Raw genomic sequence first — 20,396 nt, forward strand, 5'->3', positions numbered from 1 at the left:
TTTAAAACAGTTGCAAATGGACTGGACTCCCAACAAACTCGGTCAATTATCCTTGCTTCAAAATTTCGACCACTGCTACTTCGTCAAGGGACGACCAGCAGCGGAAGCTGTTACCAACCTCGGCAGAATAACTATCATCTTCTCACGCAGTCCGCAAAACCTATTCTTCCCTTGACTCAAGAGACTGGTGTATTTACTAATCAGGTCCGTACAGTGACTAAATTTTCACTACGAAAAGGAAAGAGAAAGACAGTAAAAGCTGTGGTGGAAAGATTTTATCGGCTTGACTGGGGAATCTGGATTCGTCCGAAAAGTGGGCGACATCATAAATTGTGGAAAAAAGGAAAACTGCGACGAAAACGACTACGTCAACATGTCTTCACCAACGCCTGGCACACGCGTACGTTGGAAAGGATGACGACGAAATATTGGCACAAGAAGAAATACTTTGTGGATGATCCATACGAGTCATATCACAAGAGAGACAACTTTGCTATTACTAAAAACACTAGGAATATTAAGGACCAATTAGTTTAATACCATTGCAAAAAAAGACTTTAGTCACACATTGTTACTTGAAGTAAAATAAAAATATATAAATTTAGAGTTACATGAATGCATGAATAGTTCAAATTTACAAGAATAAATTGTGGCTTATTTATATTTTACTTCTTGAAGATAGTTTAGATATATATTTGAAAATTCACAATTATGCATTGCAGGATATATTCAATTTACGAATGGAGTTCCAACCTTCATTTTTCTCCCGAAATTCTGTCAAAATGAAGAAATATGTTGCCAGCACGCTCAGAAGCTATATATTAAAGTGAACTCATCAATTTAGAAGAATTCATAATTTGTAGTCATTTTGTAAGCAATTCGATACGTACAGATACGAGAAAAGCTTTATTAAGGGTGAAATAACTGCCAGGTGAAATCCCAGGAGATTTGGCAGATACTCTTGTAATAAGCATTTGAATCTGAAAATCAAAGTTGTTGCTGAGATCAATATGTTTTAACGAATTTGAATTTCATGAAACACTTTCACGTCTTTGTTCGATTGCCATAAAATGCAATGCAACTTTTTACATTATACCTGTACTTATTTTTACCTGGCCCTGTAGAGCATAATTCCGCAACATCCACCTGCATTTTGGTGCCACTTGTTGCAATAGCTGAATGACTTTGAGAGCTTCTTGCGTCAGACTATTTCCTGACAGGCCCAGATAAACCACTCTGCAAGCAATCGCCCAGTGGGAGGGGATTCGGTACAATAGCTCGACAATTTTGTCCCACAGGTGGTGAGACCCACTATAGCCACCAGAGTCATACATCATCCCGTACTCGTACATCATCTTATTTATGGCATAAACGCTAGCAAAGAAGTTTGTTATGCAAATAAAGGCGTCAATTGTCAATGGAAGAGCATAAAATTGGTTAAAATCTTCCGTGAGTTGACAAACTTCTTCAAACAAAAGCAAAAGCTTTTGTAACCTTTCCCCTGCTCCATTCCTTGATGCGCACACTGATTTATGGTGATTATGATTTCCACTATTTGACAGCTTCGCACTATTCCAAACCGCATCTTTCCATGAAATCCGTCTGCTCTCTTCCCACATTTCTGTCCCCATTGTGTTATCATTGTTGGCAATTTCCGCAATGATGGCATCTCCAATGGCAGAGAAGCAAGTGGTGTAGATTTGGATGAGGAATCCGAACCAAATAAAAAATCCCACGTGCATATGAATGAAGAGGACAATGCATATGCTGATGCCCCCTGCAAGCAGTGGGTACTGGTCGTCATACACATGTTTCCATCTGCCATAATTGTTCTTATTCTGATACATGTGTTGCACATATGCAAACATAACTGCAGTTTGCAAAATTGTAATGCACATGAAGCCTGCCAAAAATCGCCTCACTTTGGACTTAGCTCTGTCAAAGTGTGCATTTCCACATAAAATATCTAAATCATAAAATCCCTTCAATATATAAATGTGCTGCTTCCAAAATTTCAGAGTTTTTGCTGATGAAATTACGTAAATGGTTCGGATAAGAGCACACACGATTAGCATGGCCATCGTATTGAAAGTCATGATGAAATTGTCTGCCTCATCAGAAAAGGAGTTCTTGGCACTGGATGTGTCAAGGCTGGAATGGACCGATGCAGTAGTTTTATAAGCAATCCAAAATCCATACAGTACAAAAAATGCTCCAAGTAGATGCAGAATTCCGAAGAAGAGTGAAACTCTACTGAGTTTTTGAAGTTGAACTTTTTTCAAAATTTGGATAGGTGCGCCACTTCTGGATTGTCTGGAACTAGCGTCCTTAGCAATGTAGAATGGAAAGTATCCCGTTCCCTTCACAATTTCAATAGCCCATTGTCCAATATTGATCAGTTCGTGTTCTATTTCTGGAGGTATGTTGCAGATTTCGATATTGGCAACTTTATTCAAGTTTTGGGGATAATTTCTTTGGAACAACGAAAACGAGTACATTTCAAATAATAACTTCAAATTTCAAACTCGTATCTATTTAATACATTGTACCGCAGTAAAGAAATGCAAAACTCCTAATTCTAACCACAACCAATAATCCTATCTTTTATTTTTATCTAGCAATCATATTGCATGCTTTGCTAATAACTTTTTTGATGGACATTTCTTGTTCACTCCTTTCTTTACATTTGCTGACACATTACGGACTTTAGTATGGCTGATAAGTTTTTATACTCAAAATGACAGGTCGTCCTGAAAAAGGCTTCTGTGACGACATGCCCAGAGAGCAAATATTTGCAAGGAAAACACATCAACTCATTGTTATGAGCATCAAAATATTATCATTTACTGAACGATTTCTAGTGTTCACTAACAACTAATGTAGATAAACATATTTTAGTGTGATCATAAAATGAATTAATTGATTACGACATAAGTAGTTCACATGTGCAGTGCAACACATTCATTTCCAGCAGAATGTTTTTTTAAAAATTATACTATTTAAATAATTGACTTAGATGTGACCATCCTAAAAAAATGTATCTCCTAGCTGGGCAGACGGCATGAAGTGCGAGATGAGGTCCCTTTATGTGAGTATGATAAACAGAATTAGAAGAATCCATGCAGAAATCTGTTGATTGGAATGGAAAGTAACATGAAATATTTTTGGACTTGTATTATCGTTACTGGAATGAGATTGAGTTATGGCATTTAATTTGTATACCCAAGTTAAAATTTTAAAGTTGACCTCGAAAAAGATGGTTCTTATGCTAATTTGATTGCTCTGTAGTCGAGATAACACCGCTGTAACCTAGAAAAGTTAATGATACATGCATGACATGAGCATGATATGATCATATGATCTTTATAGCCAGCCAAGGCAAAATTAAGTACATTACAGGAAGCCGTATAGAAACACGGACCAAATAATTGTAAAAAATGCATCTTATGTTACAGGTGTGTTATTGTTGGTTAAAAAGAACGCAAGTAATAAATATATCGTTATTGAAAAAGTATTTTCGTTCTTCCACGACGATTACATACGTATATTGTCCAACTTACTTTCTGTTGCATTTCCCATCCAACTCCTTGCAGCGGCACTTTCTCCAGTAAAACACCCAGTTGATTGACGCCTTCGCAAAGGTCTTCAGAATCCGAGCAAATGCACCACATTGCAGAAATGCTCAAAAATATCGGAATTACTGGTTCAATTATTACCAAAAAACCATGCTTTCCATTCCAAAGTATCCAAATCCATGAACTCAGTTTGACAACCAAGAAAAATATTTGATATGCAAATTCAATGCTGATTCTCCAGTTTACCATGCGATTAAACCGTCTAATTTGACATTCAGTTACATAAATAACTTGCACAATTTGTTCCAATTCTTTGTCCATATTAACAACTCCGTCAGAGGAAAAGTTTTGGGAACCCTCCATTAATTGGGGGACTAAATTTCTCTGAATTGGCAGCATAAAAGCTGATGCAGTTGTTGTTGCAATGGAAAATTCCAAATCTCCAAATGCACTTTGTCCAATTTGGTTGATATTCATTCGCTTCTTGTCAGACTCTCTCCTGCTCATGGCGGACTTATTGTTGGAGCTGCTTCGAAAATTAAGTCGGTCAAGTTTTTCCGCAAGAACAGTTATGCAGGTCTTGCATAGTTTTATGAAGAAGACAAGCAAAATTGGGTGTCCGTGATGGGTGAAAGTCAAATAGATTTGGAACAATGTGAACACCAGGGCAGTTAAATTGAATACCGGGATCTGACTGCCTTTTGTCATTAGCGTTGTAAATGTTTCCCTAAAATCAAAGACTGCCAACTGGATCATAATGAGAGCGCAATATCCCGTGAATCTGAACTTTGTATCATGCAAAATGTTGCGAAATTCTTTGGATTCAATGTTAACTAACGTTCTCGAATCAATACTCTCCAGTTTTTCCATTGCCTGTACCGTCTTGTGCCAAAATGTAGCAAAGGTTGGTATTTGAATAATTCCCAACGACTTCAGCAAGAACACCGTGACTCCAGAGAGCAAGGAGGAGAAGCAAAAAGTGATCCCTAGGAATTGGGATTTCAGAGCACGACTTTGCATGACCAATGTTGTCGGAAAATTATATAGAAAGACAATTAACCAGATTGTTATAATGATGAACATGACGAGGGCGTAAATGGAGGAAATGTGCAATGCTCGAAAGTGGAGAAAACGGCCGTGGGCAATGTTGTTGTTCACGCTTAGCGGAAGATAACCTGCCAGTTGACCACTTAAAACTGCCCATTTTCCCAATTCTAAAAGTTTTTCTTCCGTTGTTTTCATTGTCAGTGAACCAGAGCTACGTAGATTGAGACAAAAATGAGACGGAAATGCAATTCGAGTGAGAGCAAAACAGAGCAGAGAATGAGAAAATATCGCTCGGTACTTGATAGAAAAGTTGGAATTTGATAAAATCTTGCCATTAGTTAAATTCTGACACATGTCAACGCTGTTTAATTAAGACTTTCAGAAGATAAGACATGCAAACAAGTGTTATTGTTTCCAATAAATCATTATTCATTGTGTGAGTCATGCTGCAGTTAAGATTATTTAAATGTGCTGAGAATTCTACTAAATACATAGCATAAATATAGCATCCTTCACTGACCAGTCGAATCTTTTCGAAATACACGCTGTGTCAGGTTTTATAACTGAGTCCCAACCTTTGAGCTGAATAGAAAGAACTATTATCTCATAAAGTCAAGACAAACACAGTAATGCAACTTCGTTGTTCGTGGGAAAGCCTATTGCATACATCCAACTCTATAAGCATTATTTTTTATGACTGCGTAATAAAACATAAGACAAAAACAACGACTCACAGCTGCAAAGCGAGAACTTGACCATCTTTTTTATCTTATCTTTACATTCCTATCTTAGGAATCCTATGTGAAATGCGATGCAAGTAACACTGACCGACAACATGAAATGAAAACGAACGAGTTCACGTTCACTCGCATTCACGATATTCACGAAACCAGTTTAGTTAGGCGAGATGAGACATGGAAGCTTTTTCCCGAGTACCGCTTCCTTGCCAATGAGAACAGTGCAGCGCTTTAAAATCTTAAAATCGTTATTTTTACCCCACATCGCACAAATTGTTTAAAATTTCTCATCTGATGAGCATGAGATGGGTGACCCTGACCGTTTTCCTGAAAATTTTTTTAAATTTTATTTTACAAAGTCGTTATTGCTACCCAATCAGCACAGTCACAATTGGAATGTTTGAGCGGGATATATAGCATAGCAGCTCCATAGTGTATAAGGAGGTAGGAGGCTAGTAATAGCATCGTGTTCCATGGTAGGAGATATGTGTCGATTTTGTCGTGGACCTGGACGGGGGGAGGACAAGATTCTTAGGGGAAGCTACTTGAGTTATAGAAAATGCACATGAAATTTCATCTTGGTCCACGACGAAAGTGGGACGTCGTTTATAAGTTGGCCTGCTGCCTATAAAAGAGCTGGCGCACCAGAAGGAGCTTTCAGTCTGAAGTTGGCTGTACTCTTACATGGTTCACGCCGGTTTGTTTGCCGTTCTACACACTAACAGTACAGTGGAGTACCAGCAGGAACCAGTGACTGGAAATCTTAAAGAGGTAAATTATTTTTTCACTTCTATCCTATCGAGCTGTCTACGAATTTTACCGAATCAGGCGTCATTAAGGGGACGCGCAGGGCCGTACTGGTCCTGTTGCCCCTAAGGTAAGTTTTATTTTTGTCGTCAAAATTTACAACTTTTTTTGTTTAATTTCAGATTCGAGAGAAGGACACCCCTCCACACCCCCAGCACACCCCCTCCAGTCCAGAGTTGCAAAACGTAGGTCCCCCTTTGCCCCGTAATTCAATTTTTTGTCCGTTTATTGCTTGTGTTTCTGCGCTCCAATGGGAATCTAGGGGCGAAGTGAGATCAAGGCCACAAAAAATTTTCAACGCCCTCGCCTTGAAAATGTGGGTCTTTGATTTGTCTTTCTTTTCCCAAGTAAAGCTTCATCGCTGTGTGGCGCATGCTGGATTTTTTGATTGGTCAAAATTTTTAATTGACGTGGGGATATTTTTGATTAGCCAATAAGCAAGTAGGATTGTGCAGCACACGACGATGAAGTGAGGTACGGTTGGCTTTATGATCCCATTCTTAACTTTGAGAAAAGTTCGCCCCTTGTTTGCTAAGCCGTCTGTACGCCCCTGCAATTTGGAGAGCAAAGAGTTAGTGTGGGAAAAAAGTTGCCGAGTAGTGGCTAGTCGCTCTCTCACTCTCTCACATTCTCTCGCATATTCATCTCTCATATTCATCTCTCTCACACTCACATCACAGATCCCTCTTATTCTGACTATTTTACAAAATTAGGATTGCTATTCTTTACAGTGTACGCCTTTATTTCGTTTAACTCCATGCTTATGAAATGCAACCGACATAATGATGCTACTGCTACATATGATGATGACCACGAACATGCAGCATACTGCTTTGCTTAGTGCGAAATTCTCTGCAAAATATATTTTTTATTTTAATTCTCAGTGACGGGGTAATTTAGATGACACAATGAGCAGCGGAACCGACTCTCGAACAATTTGGACAAGGGAGAGGCAGGGCAGAGAGGAAATATGGGGCAACTTGGTGGTAGTCTTGCTGCTGGAATTCGAGCAGAGCCGCCATCTTCCCACCCGAGGCCCCACCAGCGCCGACCAGTTGAGACGCAGAATTCCCAACCCGCTCGCCCCTCGTCTCTCCCAAGTCCAACACTCTCACGAAGAAGGCTTTATCGAATTGCCGTCGCAGAATTCACGCGGGAGTCGGTTCCTTCGCTCTCAAAAATCCATCCACTTTTCGTCTTCTCTGCAGTCAGTCAGTCAGTGTGCGATTAATTTCTGGTCCTGCACCCCCTGCGAAATTATTGAGAGGACTAGGATCACAGAATTATGTAAAACAAAGTGTGTAGTCTGTCCAGGACAGAAGCAATTTTGTGATATCAATGTGATCTTTTATACTACAACGCATACCATATTTTTATAAGTTAGCCAAAAAGTGGCTCTGACTTAAGTCAATGATTTTGTAAGTTGCACACTGACTTGCTAGAATGTGTATAATTATAGTTATTCTTATCTTATTTGTTTGGTACTAACGGGGGACTTTTTGGTTTTGGTTTGAATTTTAGGTGAACTGACAATATACACTGCCAAAATGCAGGCTGGAAAATTCTACAGAGAGCATCATGATATGGTGACCCCTAATATTGCAAACAGGGAAGGAGGGCCTAAAGTAAGATTTGTTTGATAATTTTAATATGCCAGAAATATTTAGCTTTTCTATTTCGATAAAAACCTGCGGACCGACTTAATATAGCCCGAGCCAGTCACTTTCTCCTCTTTCTTAGATTAAAGAAAGAGATTTAAAGATTTAACAATCACATTACGATTCCATAAGCCCTAGTTCGGGTTAAAAATGAAATTACAGTGGCACAATTAATGCAAGACATAATGTTTATTTTGTAATTTGCAGTATTTATTCGGTCGAGGAAGAGGCGAACATGTAATTCTCTGCACCTCGGATCTTGTCTCAAGGAACCACTGCGAGGTATATTTTCGTAATGGAGCTTTCTGGATTAAAGATTTGAAGGTGAGATTGATTGGTTTTATTTAATTACGACATTGAACGTTTGAACGAGTTACATTTTTTTTTTGTTACCAATTACAGAGCCTCAATGGAACTTACCTCAATGAGGTCAAGATCGTGCCAAACATAGAGCGAGAGCTGCGTTTCGGGGACCGGATCGGGCTTGGGGTTTCTATAACTAATACAGACATCGACCCCACGGATCAATTATGCTACACTTTTGAATTTAAGGTAAGATATTCAGAAATCCAGTACTGTCAAACTACCTTCACCAACAACCAGCGCATTATTATATCTTACGGTAAGCTCTCGTTCAAACATTCAGCGTAGTGCCACTAGAATGTTCATGGGGAAGAATGTGGATGCTCCAACGCCACGGCAAACGTTGGTTGTTACCACTCGTCGTCGGATAGCACCCAATTCAAACAATGAAACAAACAGAAGAAGACTGCAATATCGGAGACGAAGGCCCGCTGGTGGTAGTTATGGACAAATAGACGGACATCAACGACGACCTTTCTCCCGTCGCCATCAATTGGCCCAACTCAATGCAATACTTGGGAATCTAATATTTCTGCATCGCCTACAGCAACAACGATTGGCCCAGGAGTTGGCAGACCTTGCTGTGCAAGTGAGGCGTACAGAACGACAACGGGACATGCTGATCAAAATGCTCAGAAATCTGAAGAAGCAGAAAAGGAGAACCAAAAAGCCTGGTTTGGTGGACAAAGGTCCGCGTGTTCCCTCCTGCAAAGCAGGACTGCAAACAATCGCCATTCGTCATTCCGGTGGCGAAAATGATTCACATACTCGTTCGGTGGACAGCCTGAACAATTCGGACAACGTCTCCCCCACAGAATCAATTAATCGTGGAAATGGACTCGACGTCCTCGCACAAGCAGCGTCAGTTATGTCACTCTGGGAGTGGGCAAACGAAAATATGCCACCAGCCCCTACCATTGGAACTTTTGCACAAACCATCTCTACTGAGGATATACTTTCCGCAGCCAATCCATTTTTCTCTCGAGCTCGACCAGTGTCTCCAGACCCATCCAATCCTCCCTCCGTCCCGGACATCTCCAACTCCATCAACGACGAGGAATACGATTCTTTCTTTGATTGATATGGGTTCTTGTATTTAAGAATAGTGCATTTTTATATGTGCGGTGAAAATGGGGTTTATATATGCAATTGCTTCGATTACAAGAGACAAATGCGACAAATATTACAATCTCTCGTATTTATTATACAAAGTCATATTAATTATAACTAACTTATATAAAATCAGAAAGCATAAGGCTGAATGCAATGAATCTAAGAACACGGCTTATTTGTCAAGTAAATACTATTGTCTATGATCAGAAGAGGGAATTACATTATCTAAAAATCTTCTTGATTTAGTAATTTAACTAAATTTGGATAGTTAAGTTATTCAGAGCTGTTAACTTATAAATGCAAAATATATTTGGTAATATTCAACAGTCCAATAGTAAATAAATACTCTTGTTCAAAGAATTTCAAATTATTCCGTTCCAATTATTTTGAAGCTAAAAGTGTTCAGCACCAAGTTTGTCATAAGCAATAACCCTAAATTTAACTCAGAGTTGGTGAAGGTGGTGTGGTACTGGTTATTTCACTCATAATTATTTTCAATATTGAATTTCAATTTATTTTGAATGTCATATTCATTTTTTTTAGAAATACGAGTGTGAAGTCATCGATATTATTGATGACGAAGAAGACGGTGAAGTTGGCGAAAAGAATAACAACAAGGATGGCAAGCTATTAGCTAATTCCGCTTCCAATGAGCGAAAAATAGAATGCAAGGATGAACCTTCCTCACCCAAAATGATGCCACCTCCTCCTCCTCCTCAAGCTGCAGTTGTTCCTTCAAGCTCTACACCTAAAGGACCACCCGATCACTCAGCGGAACACTCTAGTCACACCACCAATCTTAGTTCCTTGGTAAAAGTAGAGCCAAAGTCTCTTGGAGTACCAGCTTTTCAACAGGAATTAGATAAACAGACGCTGCAAGTCAAAAATCCCAGATCTTCCCCTAAATCTTCTAATTATCCGGCTCCACAACTTGTTCTAACATCAACTCGGAAAACAGAGGATAGAAGGATTGACAAGACTGAAGCAGGAAGATTCAATACCCCTCAGTCACTCCCAGAAACCATTGACCTAAAGCTCAACCCATCAGGTTCGACAGTTGGACAAGCCCCCGTCGGTATTACCTCTGTGATATCATCAAGCACAAACCCCTGTCGGGTTAGTAAAGAATCTGGCTCTAGCGATGATTCGAGCGATGGAATGTCAGAAAGCTTAGCGATCAACACAAAGCCACGTGTATCTCCAATAATTCCAAACAATTCTTCCTCTGATGATGAATCTCGTAAGTTGAGCCAAAAAGATTCTACTACTGCTCCTAGTACCCATTCTACTACTACTCCACCTCCCTGCAATGCTCCTCCCACACCTCATAACACTACTAGTATTCCTCAATCCCTCGTCTCTGCGACACGACCCATTAAGCTTGACAAAAAAATTGTTATCAAGCTGAAACAACTGATTCGTTCGGAGAAAGGCTCTCCGACAATAAGAAAGTGTCAATTTATCAGTCTGTCTGAAGCTAATCGCGAAAAGATTTTCAGACAGTGGAGAGCTTCCAAGAAGCGCATCGCAAAGCAGAAAAAGCGCAATTCGACTCGATCAGACTCTGAGTCGTCAGGTACATACTTCTAGCTCGGTTTTTATTAACTTGTATTATGATTACTAGCAGCAGTAGTAGTTGTTTAAAAATTGTGAGATTTTTGTGTGCCTTTTGTCTTCCTTTCCTGATTTAGCAACAATTTTATTCCAATTTTATTGCTAATTTGGTTTAATTTCCACTCCGTGGAATTTATTACAAAACCAATTTGTACTAAATGATATTCGTTGTGAGTTTAATAAAAGAATACTTGAATTTATCGAGAAATTTGTTTACTTTCCAGAGGACTGTATGGTCCCTCTATATGTCAGGACGAAGCAACAGAAAAAGAACACAACTATTTGTGAGGGGGATGCTAATGACGATAAGAGCTCAAGAAATAAAAAGTCGTCTTCTAGTCCACATAACTCTGATAAAGCAGTCAAGAGAGTCTCTGTAAAGGACTCATCAACAACGGACTCCAGTGATTCTGATGGCCAGCCAAAGCCTAAACGCTCAAAGATGTCTCCTGGAGGAAGAGATGATGAGCAAGAGTCAGGTCATTCTAAAAATGACGAAAATCATAATGAAACAACGCCTGGATCTCCTGATATGTTTAGTTATTCCCAACCCTACGAGTCACCTGAGCACCAGTCATTATCACCCAATTCAAGCAATGACGACATGGACATCCAAGAAATGGATGGCAACCATGAGGGAGCCCGTAGCAGGATTAGAATGCAATCAGAAAAAAATAAAGAGTTGATGAATGACTTCAATAATGTTACTGCTGGACCTTCTACCAAAGTGTCGCCTGTCGTCGTTCCTGCTCCTTCCGCTGAGGACAGAAGAAGGCACGTGGATCAACCAAGGAGAAGCAAGGTAAACTTATTAATCTCCTGAATGGATGCTGACTGAGTGGAATAATTAGTTTTAATAATTTCTGTTTTTGGTCATGTATAGCTAATTGATGAAGCACCACTACCACCTAATTTGAGGAAAAAGAATGCAGCTCTTCATCGGAAAGACCAGGAGTGCAAAAAAGTGGCAAAACAAATAAACGACAAGAAAGTGAACAATCAAACAATTCAAGAACGCCTGAAGACACTCACCGTAGACTCAAAGAAGGTAGCTCATCCTGATTCAGATCTACCAAAACCTTTTTTGCGTGCTCCAGTTCACATTAAAACTACCGGAAAGAATAGGAATGAAATATTTTTGGCATCATTAATCGAAAGTAGTACAAAGCGCCCAGAGGAGGCTAAAGTTCATAATATTAATAACAGTCCCAATATTGAACAAGATAATGCAGCAGCAACAACAACGCCCGTAGTTGAACAGAGGCGAGATGTTATCCCAAAGCCAGTCGTTGTACCCCCAAGACGCGAACTCCCTCCCATGCCATCTCCTACCACACAATCAAGAATGCCCCTTAACATTATCCGTCCGTCCGTTCACATTCCCTCGCGATCGGATAATGTAGCAGTCCCACCCATTAAACCAAAACCTACATCGACGACGACGCGAGCAACAGGAATACCACAGTATGGTGGGGTTAACATTATGGAGAAACCAGGCGTCGCTTTTGGAAGACAACAATTTGATCGAGAGCTTTACGATTATGGTCATAACTCGGTCGTACCAAAGAAAACTAACGAATCGAGTGGAAGAAATAAAGACTCTCATCTTCTTGTTAAAGATGACGAAGTTTACAGACGAATCTTAAAATGGAGACCAGCGTGGCTAGAGGTATTTATTTTATAAACCTTGAAAATTAACTATTATTTATGATGGTTGGGATATATTTAGAATATTAAACTATTAAACTTTTGTTTTAACAGGAGCAGAAAAAAGTGAAAGGTCTTATAGGTCTTCCTCCTATCACTGGGAAATTAGAGATTGTCCGTACTTTGTTGGATTACGTGGATTATAAATCCTACATCTTGACCTTTTTGCCTTTAATTCTGTTAGAAATTTGGGCTACGATAACACAGGATTCGTCCAAGAAAAGATCTCCGGGGCCGTCGTAAGTTGTGTATAAATATTTAAGCATGTATTTATTTTAATGACAGCGAAATTGGGTGAGTGAATATTTGAATTTCATATGTTATTTCTGCTTCTAGACGTCCAGCACAAATCTCTGAATTTCCCATAGCTATTACGAATATCACAACAACAGATACGTGTCCTATGATGGATACAAGGTGGGCAAATGCAGAGTCCAAGGCAAACGACAATTATTACACGGTCATTGACTGTTACGGTGAGTCCGTCCTCTACTTGTCTTATGTCTGACTGAACGATGAATCTATGAATGTTATTGAATTTTTATTTTCGCCCATCTTTAGCGATTATGAATCACAAATCAGCAATTAATCAAAAACTGGACTTGGCGATTGCAACGTTCGTAGCTCATTGCCGGGACCCGAACAATCCCAACGAAGTTGCAACAAAGCAATGTGAAAGAGAGCTTTTCGGTTTTATTCTGACAGGATCAGATAAAACATTCCCGATTGATGGGAATTGTGTTATTCATCCAAAATTGAAGGAGGACAGTAAGTTTTTTGAAGTGACATGTATTTATTACTATTTTTATGTATTGTACTTGTAACATAATCTTTTCTCCTATTGCAGATCCAAATGGAAAATATAAATGTACCTTCCAAGGTAGGCACAATGCTTTCTTGTTGATTTGCTAATATTTCATTAATGTAATAACTAACGCAAGTATAAATGCATGTATAGTTGTTGTGCATTCTGGGGAACGATTGGATAAACTACAACTTGGGAAAATACAGAAAATTGCCTACGTTAATCCGAAGCTTCGAGATGTCAAAGCACTTTTATACTTGAAACATTCAAAGCTGTACGAAAACATACTTTGTCCGAAAATTCCTAAAGTTCCTTGGGATCCTTATGCCACACTTTCTCAGCATAATCTTGTTCAACATGTGACAAGGGTAACTTCTATTTCTTCTTTCTTCTAAGGGGAGTATGCAGTTATACATTGACGATTAATTAATTTGTTTTGTGATTCCTCATAGCTCAATCATACGCAAAAATCCGCTGTGGCGTATATTGGGGAAAGGGTAAAAAGCAGCGATCCGGAACTCATCTTGGTTCAGGGACCCCCAGGTAGGTAGCAATGTTGTAACAATAGTGTAGAAATATTTATTCATGCTGGTTAATTGCTTATTTCGTGTATACTTTAGGAACTGGAAAAACAAGGACTATAGTTGGAATGATCCTTCAAATATTATCATATAAACAAATCAATAGAGCCGTTGATAGAAGAATTTTGGTGTGCACTCCCAGCAATACAGCCGTCGATGAGATCATGCTTCGACTAGAAGATGCAATTAAAACCTTACCTTCCACCGTTTCAAGTATGATCCTACTTTTTTAAATTTTGTTCGTATTGTGTAGTAGGAGGTGCATTGGTACAAATTTTTAATCATAACGGGCTACCTGTTGTTATTAAGAACTTAGTTGTGCCAGTCACCTAGGCTTGTCTTTTATACAATTTCACCCTCATCATGTTCTATAAATGTTTCGGACCTGGTTTATGTATTTCATAACTGATCTTTTGTTAAACTTTAGGTGAAATAAATAGGATCGTGATGCTCAGATGCGGGGAAACAGAAAAATCTTCAATGAAAAAGTATGGGATAGATGCGTATTTAAAGAAACAAGATGAAGTGGGCTCAATGAATAGTAGCATCAGAAAATCGGTAAGTTGTTTCATTTACTTTGGCAGGCACAATATGTTTTTGTTGGTATTCTTTAAAAAAAATTGTCGTTTATCCTAGATTGATTTATGCAAAAAGACTATAACTTCAAAAGATGCAGAGATGGAATTGCTCAAGAAAAATAGTGGCACATCCTCCAAAACACGGATGGAGGCACTGAGCAGGGAGTTGGTCGAACTTCATAATCAAATGAAACAGTACAATCATGACCTTGATAAAACGGTAAAATTTAAAAAGAAACTAGAAATAAGTAAATTGATTAAAGTATGTTTTAATTTTATTAAAATTATTGTATCTTTAAATCGCAGAGATCCCAAAAGGGCAGCCATTCCTTTGACGAGAAGAGACGAGTGCTTGAGAATGCAAATGTTATATTTAGCACGTTAAACTCTTGCAGTATTCAGGTGCTGACTAGCATGTTTGGTCCACGCTCTGGGTATTATAGTTAATGTTTAATCATTCATATATTTATTTATACTCAAATTGTACGCATTTTAATTTCACAGCAGGAAATCGAAACCCTTCATGTGCTGTATTGTGGATGAGGCGTCACAGACGACGGAACCAGAGACGTTAGCTCCCATTCTGCTTCAAGTAGATAAATTAGTTCTTGTTGGAGATCCGCAGCAACTTGGCGCTACAGTTTTATCCAAAGAGGCTGAAAGCAAGGCATTCGGAGAGTCAATGTTTTCCCGACTATACAATTACCATACACAATTAGCATTTGACATGCACAGGCCACCGTCTGATTACATAATAATGCTGACGCAGCAGTACCGGATGCACCCGGAAATATTGCTGTGGCCCAATGAGTATTTTTATAAAGGTAATATATTAAATATTTTCAGCCCGAGACAGGGCTTATAAAACCGGCGGGTCCGCCTGTATGCCACATTTGCGATAATTCTCTTTAAATTTATCCGATCGACTTACAATTTTGCATAATTGGGTGAAATGGGGAGTTATTAATATTAATAATTATTGTATTATGTATAAATTATATATTATTGTGTATATTATAAAGGGCTTTTGAGGACTCAGTGCCTTGGTCGCTCGGCAGATGAGGGCTGTAGCTTGAAACCGTATTTATTCCTAAATTTATCCAGCCAAGAAACCTCCAATCGATTAGGGTAAGCTTACCCGATTAAATATGTGAATCCAGATTAATAATTAAACCCAACTATTGATCTCTTTATCTTCATTGTAGACAAATCAGCAATGAAGATGAGTCGAAGATGGTCCTGGGAGTACTTCGAAATATTCATCTCATGGAATCCGAAAAGAATCGAAAGTTGACAATTGGTGTTATAACTCCGTACAATACTCAAAAGAAAACAATCACCAGCGACATACAAAGGTATTTAAATTTGTATTAATTAATTACCTACTGAAGTATACAATCGGGGCTAAGTTGATTTGGTCTACTTTAATTGCATAGAGAATTGAGTGCCCTTGTGGATGCTGTAGAAGTTGATACAGTGGATAGCTTTCAAGGCAGAGAAAAAGATATAATTATTATATCTTGTGTTCGAACAGAAGATACTGGATTTCTTAAAAATCCCAAACGTCTTAATGTTGCATTGACAAGAGCTCGTCATTCACTTCTTATTATCGGGGATGCCGACTGTCTGGAAAAGGTTAGTTTCACAGATATAAATATTCACTTCTCACGTTATATGTATATTAATCAGTTGTCCCAATTTGTAATATCTTGTTTGCGTAGGATGCCATGTGGAAATCTCTCATTGACAATGCCAGGGAAAGAAGGTGTTTGCATAACATCCCGAGGACGGAATGGACCGCTCCTGGATTTTTGAGGAAGCGGCTGTTTTCAGTTTTAGCCCCGTAAAACCTACAATTAGCAGTGGCGATTTGGCCCGAGTCAGGGTCAGCGTCCGTTTCTAAATTCTTGTCAGATAACCAAACATTACCAGCTACTCTTCGTAATCATCGAAATGTTCCATAACTCATCGTGCCAAAATTCAGCTTTTTCGGCCAATTTCAAAAACCAGTGTTGGGCATCTTCTGGATTCCTATCAAAAATATTCATAAACGTGACTTTATATTTTTTAGTCTGATGTACCATTGCGTCTTGATACCAAATTGCATCGTAGGAGGATGAGTTTAACGAGAGTTATCGCGACTAAGTGCCATAAGCCCTGCCTCAGACTAATGAATTAAGATTCCCGAAGATACACTTACAATGTTTAAGCTCAAGCGACAAAATCCGACATGATATTGTAATGAATTACATTAACCTATATTAGTTATTATTCCCGGCTGCAGAAATCTCAATTTTTATATATTTTACTGCACAGTTATAGTTAAACTGGTTATTTGACGTCTCATTATTCAGATACTTATGGAAAATCAATAAGTACAACATGAATTAGTAATGTAAAAACATACATTTAATTTCAACATGTTTTTTTAATATTTAAACTATATGCTTCACAATGAAATAATCAATCAAACTTGTTACTTGAGTCCTGTCAAACCAGATCATAAGACTGAAAATAAATTAATGGATCCGAAATGTTTTCGAAAGCAATGAAATAAGTAATATGCGATAACGTTGATTACAATTTATTTAATTTCATGTAAACTAATTGTAAGTAATAAGTCTTGCATGCATCCATCCATGAAATTACTATATGTGATAAGATTTTTAATTAGAACTTATAATTCAAACACTTACTACTCAATATTATTATGAGCGTGCATGGTCATAATAATAAATATGAATACCGTTTAAACTGTTGTTGAATTGAAATAGTACAGCCAAGACAAAATATTGAATCCATTTATCATAAATAACTTAAAGCAGTTATTCCAGTCACGCTCCGATATTTTTCTCACTTTCCTTCGTAATATTCGTGCTCGTACTAGGGATTACAAATCCGTTCCAATTTTTCAAATCCGGATTTAGAAGTATCCGCACTGAATCACACCACTTGGGATTCTTGTCAGTCATCGGTCATCATCCGAAGGGCGTCAAAATCTGAAATTGTGACGTAAGGGTCCTCTTCTCGAAAATCATTATGACTGAACTAGTTTTAAGGCATTTAGAAAATAGAAGTTAGAACGCAGAATGTATACTATCATTATCATTCATTATCATTCAGTCGAGGTTGAATTTCGTTGCGGAAATAACCTGCCGAAGAAAATTTCATTCTGGGTCAGAACGCACTCTGCGAGCTCATAAATTGACCTTAAAAAATATTTTAAAAACCCCGAAATCCGGATTTTGTTTCTGTGAAATTCGGATAATTCGAATTCGAAATAACGGAATTGCAATCCCTATCTGGTATTAAAGATTCAGGTTTTGGTAGACGTGACGTGCAGGTGAATTAAGTTGAGACGTTTTTAACAACAACGCATATGTATCATCATCATGCACGTATCACTCTAGAAATGTATATCCTATGTGTATATTTGTATGTATGCAAACGATTGTATATTGTATGTATAAACCTCCCAATGCATCCACTAAAATAAGTATTATTTTATTACTGAATGGTTCCTCGAATGCCACCCTCACCTTCGGTCCATGTATTTAAACAACAGGCCAACTTTTGTATGTCAATCAGTCGACAGAGCTTGACTTGAATAGAACGCATTTGTGTTACCAATTTGGACATGTCCAGCAAAGACACCTCGTCCAAGGGAATGAGTGGGGGATCTGGTGGAGGTACGTATTTAGCTCGTCAGCTAAATTTAACTTTCCATCCAGAAACATTGAAGATTCTATTTTTATTTCAGGTTCGGGAGGAGGCGGAAGTGGTCAAACGTGCCCAAAAACTGGTGCTACCGGGACAAAGGCGCAATGTCCGGGTTGTACGAAAAGCAGCTGCGGCTCATCGGGAAATCAAGGGGGTGGAAAAAGCGGTGGTGGTTGGGGGAGCAAGTGACCATACCTAACATGGTCATCAAACATGATTGTGACATTCAAATATAATTCAAAACCCAATAAAAGTTTATTATTGAAATTTTCACAACTTTATAACTTTTCTGCAATTTTTAACTTTATTATTATCATTATTCACCACGATTGATTACTCTACTTTTAGCAACGTTAGGATTCCTCACGAGGAGCGCAAAAAAATTTACAGAATGTGTTGCATTTTACGGTTGTATTGTATCAATAGTCGCACCATCATGAATTCATTTTATTACATGAATACAAATAAGTAGCTTCGAATTGTCAGTCCAGCTTCTAGAGTACTGTTTGACAACAAGTCGCAAATCATGCATCTGGATAAAGCTAGTCGTAAGCTATCTATACACACCCATTACAACCTACCTAAAACCTAACCATCCTCTAAAAATCGAAATTTCGAGTGCATAATAAGTAACCACGGAGTTCCATAGCTCAGCGATCCAGAGGCTTCATTCTACTGCTGTTGAATAATGCATGTGTATTGTTCGTGCATCGGAATTGTCTTCTCCGTAATCTTGTGGACGTGCTTCTCAATTGTATTGTAATTATATCAAATTTCTACTTATCTGACTGCATGCGCGTCACAGATGAGAGACATGCACAATGGCTTCGACGACTGGGATTTTGAGGAGAGGTTCTCTACAAACGGAGATGAGTTGTACGAAATAGAATCAAATTATTACATGGAACAAGAAGACTTTCATGCTCAGCAAGGTACATACACGGATGCAAAAATGTACATTTTATGCATTTTTACATTTATACACACCATTTATATATTTTTCATATGCATGGAAAACTACAAATAAATGACGATGTACTTATTGTCTAAAAATTTGGAATTTGTTCTGTTTGTCCAGCCCAAGAAAATGAGAGTGATAAACTGTCATCGTACTATTTAGACGAAGAATTTCAGCGTCAACAAATCCGTGATACTCAGTCTGCTCCTGGGCATTTGAGTTGTAAAAGTAATTGTAACTTTGATGATAGCGTCCCAGAATCCAGTCTCACAAAAAAATTCCTTGATTACACCGATGACTGTGGATCTGAAGAACTGGTTAAATTATTAGACTCGACCAATTTCGAAACGATTGTCTTGTACGCCAACTACAACACGAGGAACTTTGCTGGTCCGAAAGAACACTATAGTTCTGAGTCAGACTCCGAAATAATGGACTATATTCAGGACAGCGCAAGAAGAAGGAAGAAGGGAAGAAATCTGAAGCCTTGCACAGGAGTCAAGTCTGGCTACACATTAACGCGACATCATAAGGGCGACTTTTTCGGAAATGATAAGAACCTAGATAAAAGCAGCCGTAGTGGTGGATTTGGCGAAGCCAGTGTCATGAGGAATATCTTGACACGTCGAGAACAACAAAGTAAAGTTATTCATCAAGAGATCCACACTTGATTTTTGACAGTAAAGAATTCGTTTTTTTAGTGCTCGGAGTTGATGTTTCTGAAGTAGCGCCGATAATGTCAACACCCAGCACTAGAGCTGTACCAAAGTCACCAAAATGTTTTAGAATTACTCCTCGGACACAAGATGAAGATATTCAGCAAGAATTGAACTCTGCACGTGGTTACACTGCTCGAAAATCTGGAAGGACACCCAGTACTGAGGTTCTCAAGAAATATGACGGTGTCCTGAGGATTGAAAGCATCAAAATTGTTCAGTATGACGACCCGTCAGCCGCTGGAGATTTTATTTGCCACGACAGTCAAGACCAACTCTCTAAATTGGAAAACAAATTCCCAGATGATTTAGGTGACCGTGCCATCATTACAGCTACCAAAAAGTTTAAGGAAGCTGTTTTACAGCGCTTGCCCATTGAACCTAAATTTGTCTTGGGAAAGCCATCATCTTCCCCCC

General features: G+C 38.6%; 2 protein-coding genes across 7 annotated transcripts; one reads left to right on the forward strand and one right to left on the reverse strand.

The window, feature by feature from the left end:
- Positions 1-665: 665 nt before the first annotated feature.
- LOC118439313 lies at positions 666-4,891 on the reverse strand. 4 transcript variants are annotated; one of them, XM_035860532.1, is made up of 5 exons: positions 3,561-4,891; positions 3,223-3,309; positions 1,113-3,129; positions 891-980; positions 666-814 (listed from the first exon to the last, which is right to left on the reverse strand). In XM_035860532.1, the coding sequence occupies exons 3-5, from the start codon at positions 2,496-2,498 to the stop codon at positions 710-712; spliced, it is 1,581 nt and encodes a 526-aa protein (XP_035716425.1). In that variant the 5' UTR covers positions 2,499-3,129; positions 3,223-3,309; positions 3,561-4,891; the 3' UTR covers positions 666-709. The 4 variants fall into 4 exon arrangements, with proteins under 4 accessions (XP_035716425.1, XP_035716434.1, XP_035716429.1 ...); XM_035860541.1 differs by having other exon boundaries at positions 1,097-3,129; XM_035860536.1 differs by lacking the exon at positions 3,561-4,891 and having other exon boundaries at positions 3,223-3,516.
- A 1,111-nt stretch (positions 4,892-6,002) lies between these two features.
- On the forward strand, positions 6,003-17,146 carry LOC110847416. 3 transcript variants are annotated; one of them, XM_022094366.2, is made up of 23 exons: positions 6,003-6,130; positions 6,289-6,351; positions 7,688-7,791; positions 8,032-8,148; positions 8,227-8,376; positions 9,844-10,876; positions 11,139-11,716; positions 11,798-12,583; positions 12,676-12,860; positions 12,958-13,097; positions 13,183-13,389; positions 13,469-13,501; positions 13,580-13,794; positions 13,879-13,969; positions 14,047-14,220; positions 14,435-14,565; positions 14,644-14,805; positions 14,892-15,019; positions 15,090-15,409; positions 15,608-15,713; positions 15,791-15,940; positions 16,022-16,220; positions 16,307-17,146. In XM_022094366.2, the coding sequence occupies exons 3-23, from the start codon at positions 7,714-7,716 to the stop codon at positions 16,430-16,432; spliced, it is 5,109 nt and encodes a 1,702-aa protein (XP_021950058.1). In that variant the 5' UTR covers positions 6,003-6,130; positions 6,289-6,351; positions 7,688-7,713; the 3' UTR covers positions 16,433-17,146. The 3 variants fall into 3 exon arrangements, with proteins under 3 accessions (XP_021950058.1, XP_021950050.1, XP_021950063.1); XM_022094358.2 differs by lacking the exons at positions 6,003-6,130; positions 6,289-6,351 and adding an exon at positions 7,051-7,584; XM_022094371.2 differs by lacking the exons at positions 6,003-6,130; positions 6,289-6,351 and adding an exon at positions 7,071-7,584 and having other exon boundaries at positions 9,844-10,540.
- The last annotated feature ends 3,250 nt before the right edge of the window (positions 17,147-20,396 follow it).

Source organism: Folsomia candida, unplaced genomic scaffold, assembly GCF_002217175.1.
Source record: "Folsomia candida strain VU population unplaced genomic scaffold, ASM221717v1 Fcan01_Sc001, whole genome shotgun sequence".
Classification (NCBI taxonomy): domain Eukaryota; kingdom Metazoa; phylum Arthropoda; class Collembola; order Entomobryomorpha; family Isotomidae; genus Folsomia; species Folsomia candida.

Coding starts and splice junctions, on each gene's coding strand:
- LOC118439313 (XM_035860532.1), bottom strand. CDS start 2,498: ATGTACTCGTTTTCGTTGTTCCAAAGAAATTATCCCCAAAACTTGAAT. Junction 981..1,112: donor ATTATGCTCTACAGGGCCAG/GTAAAAATAAGT, acceptor TTTGATTTTCAG/ATTCAAATGCTTATTACAAG. Junction 815..890: donor ATAAAGCTTTTCTCGTATCT/GTACGTATCGAA, acceptor TTTAATATATAG/CTTCTGAGCGTGCTGGCAAC.
- LOC110847416 (XM_022094366.2), top strand. CDS start 7,714: ATGCAGGCTGGAAAATTCTACAGAGAGCATCATGATATGGTGACCCCT. Junction 12,584..12,675: donor GGAGACCAGCGTGGCTAGAG/GTATTTATTTTA, acceptor TTGTTTTAACAG/GAGCAGAAAAAAGTGAAAGG. Junction 15,714..15,790: donor GAAACCTCCAATCGATTAGG/GTAAGCTTACCC, acceptor TCTTCATTGTAG/ACAAATCAGCAATGAAGATG.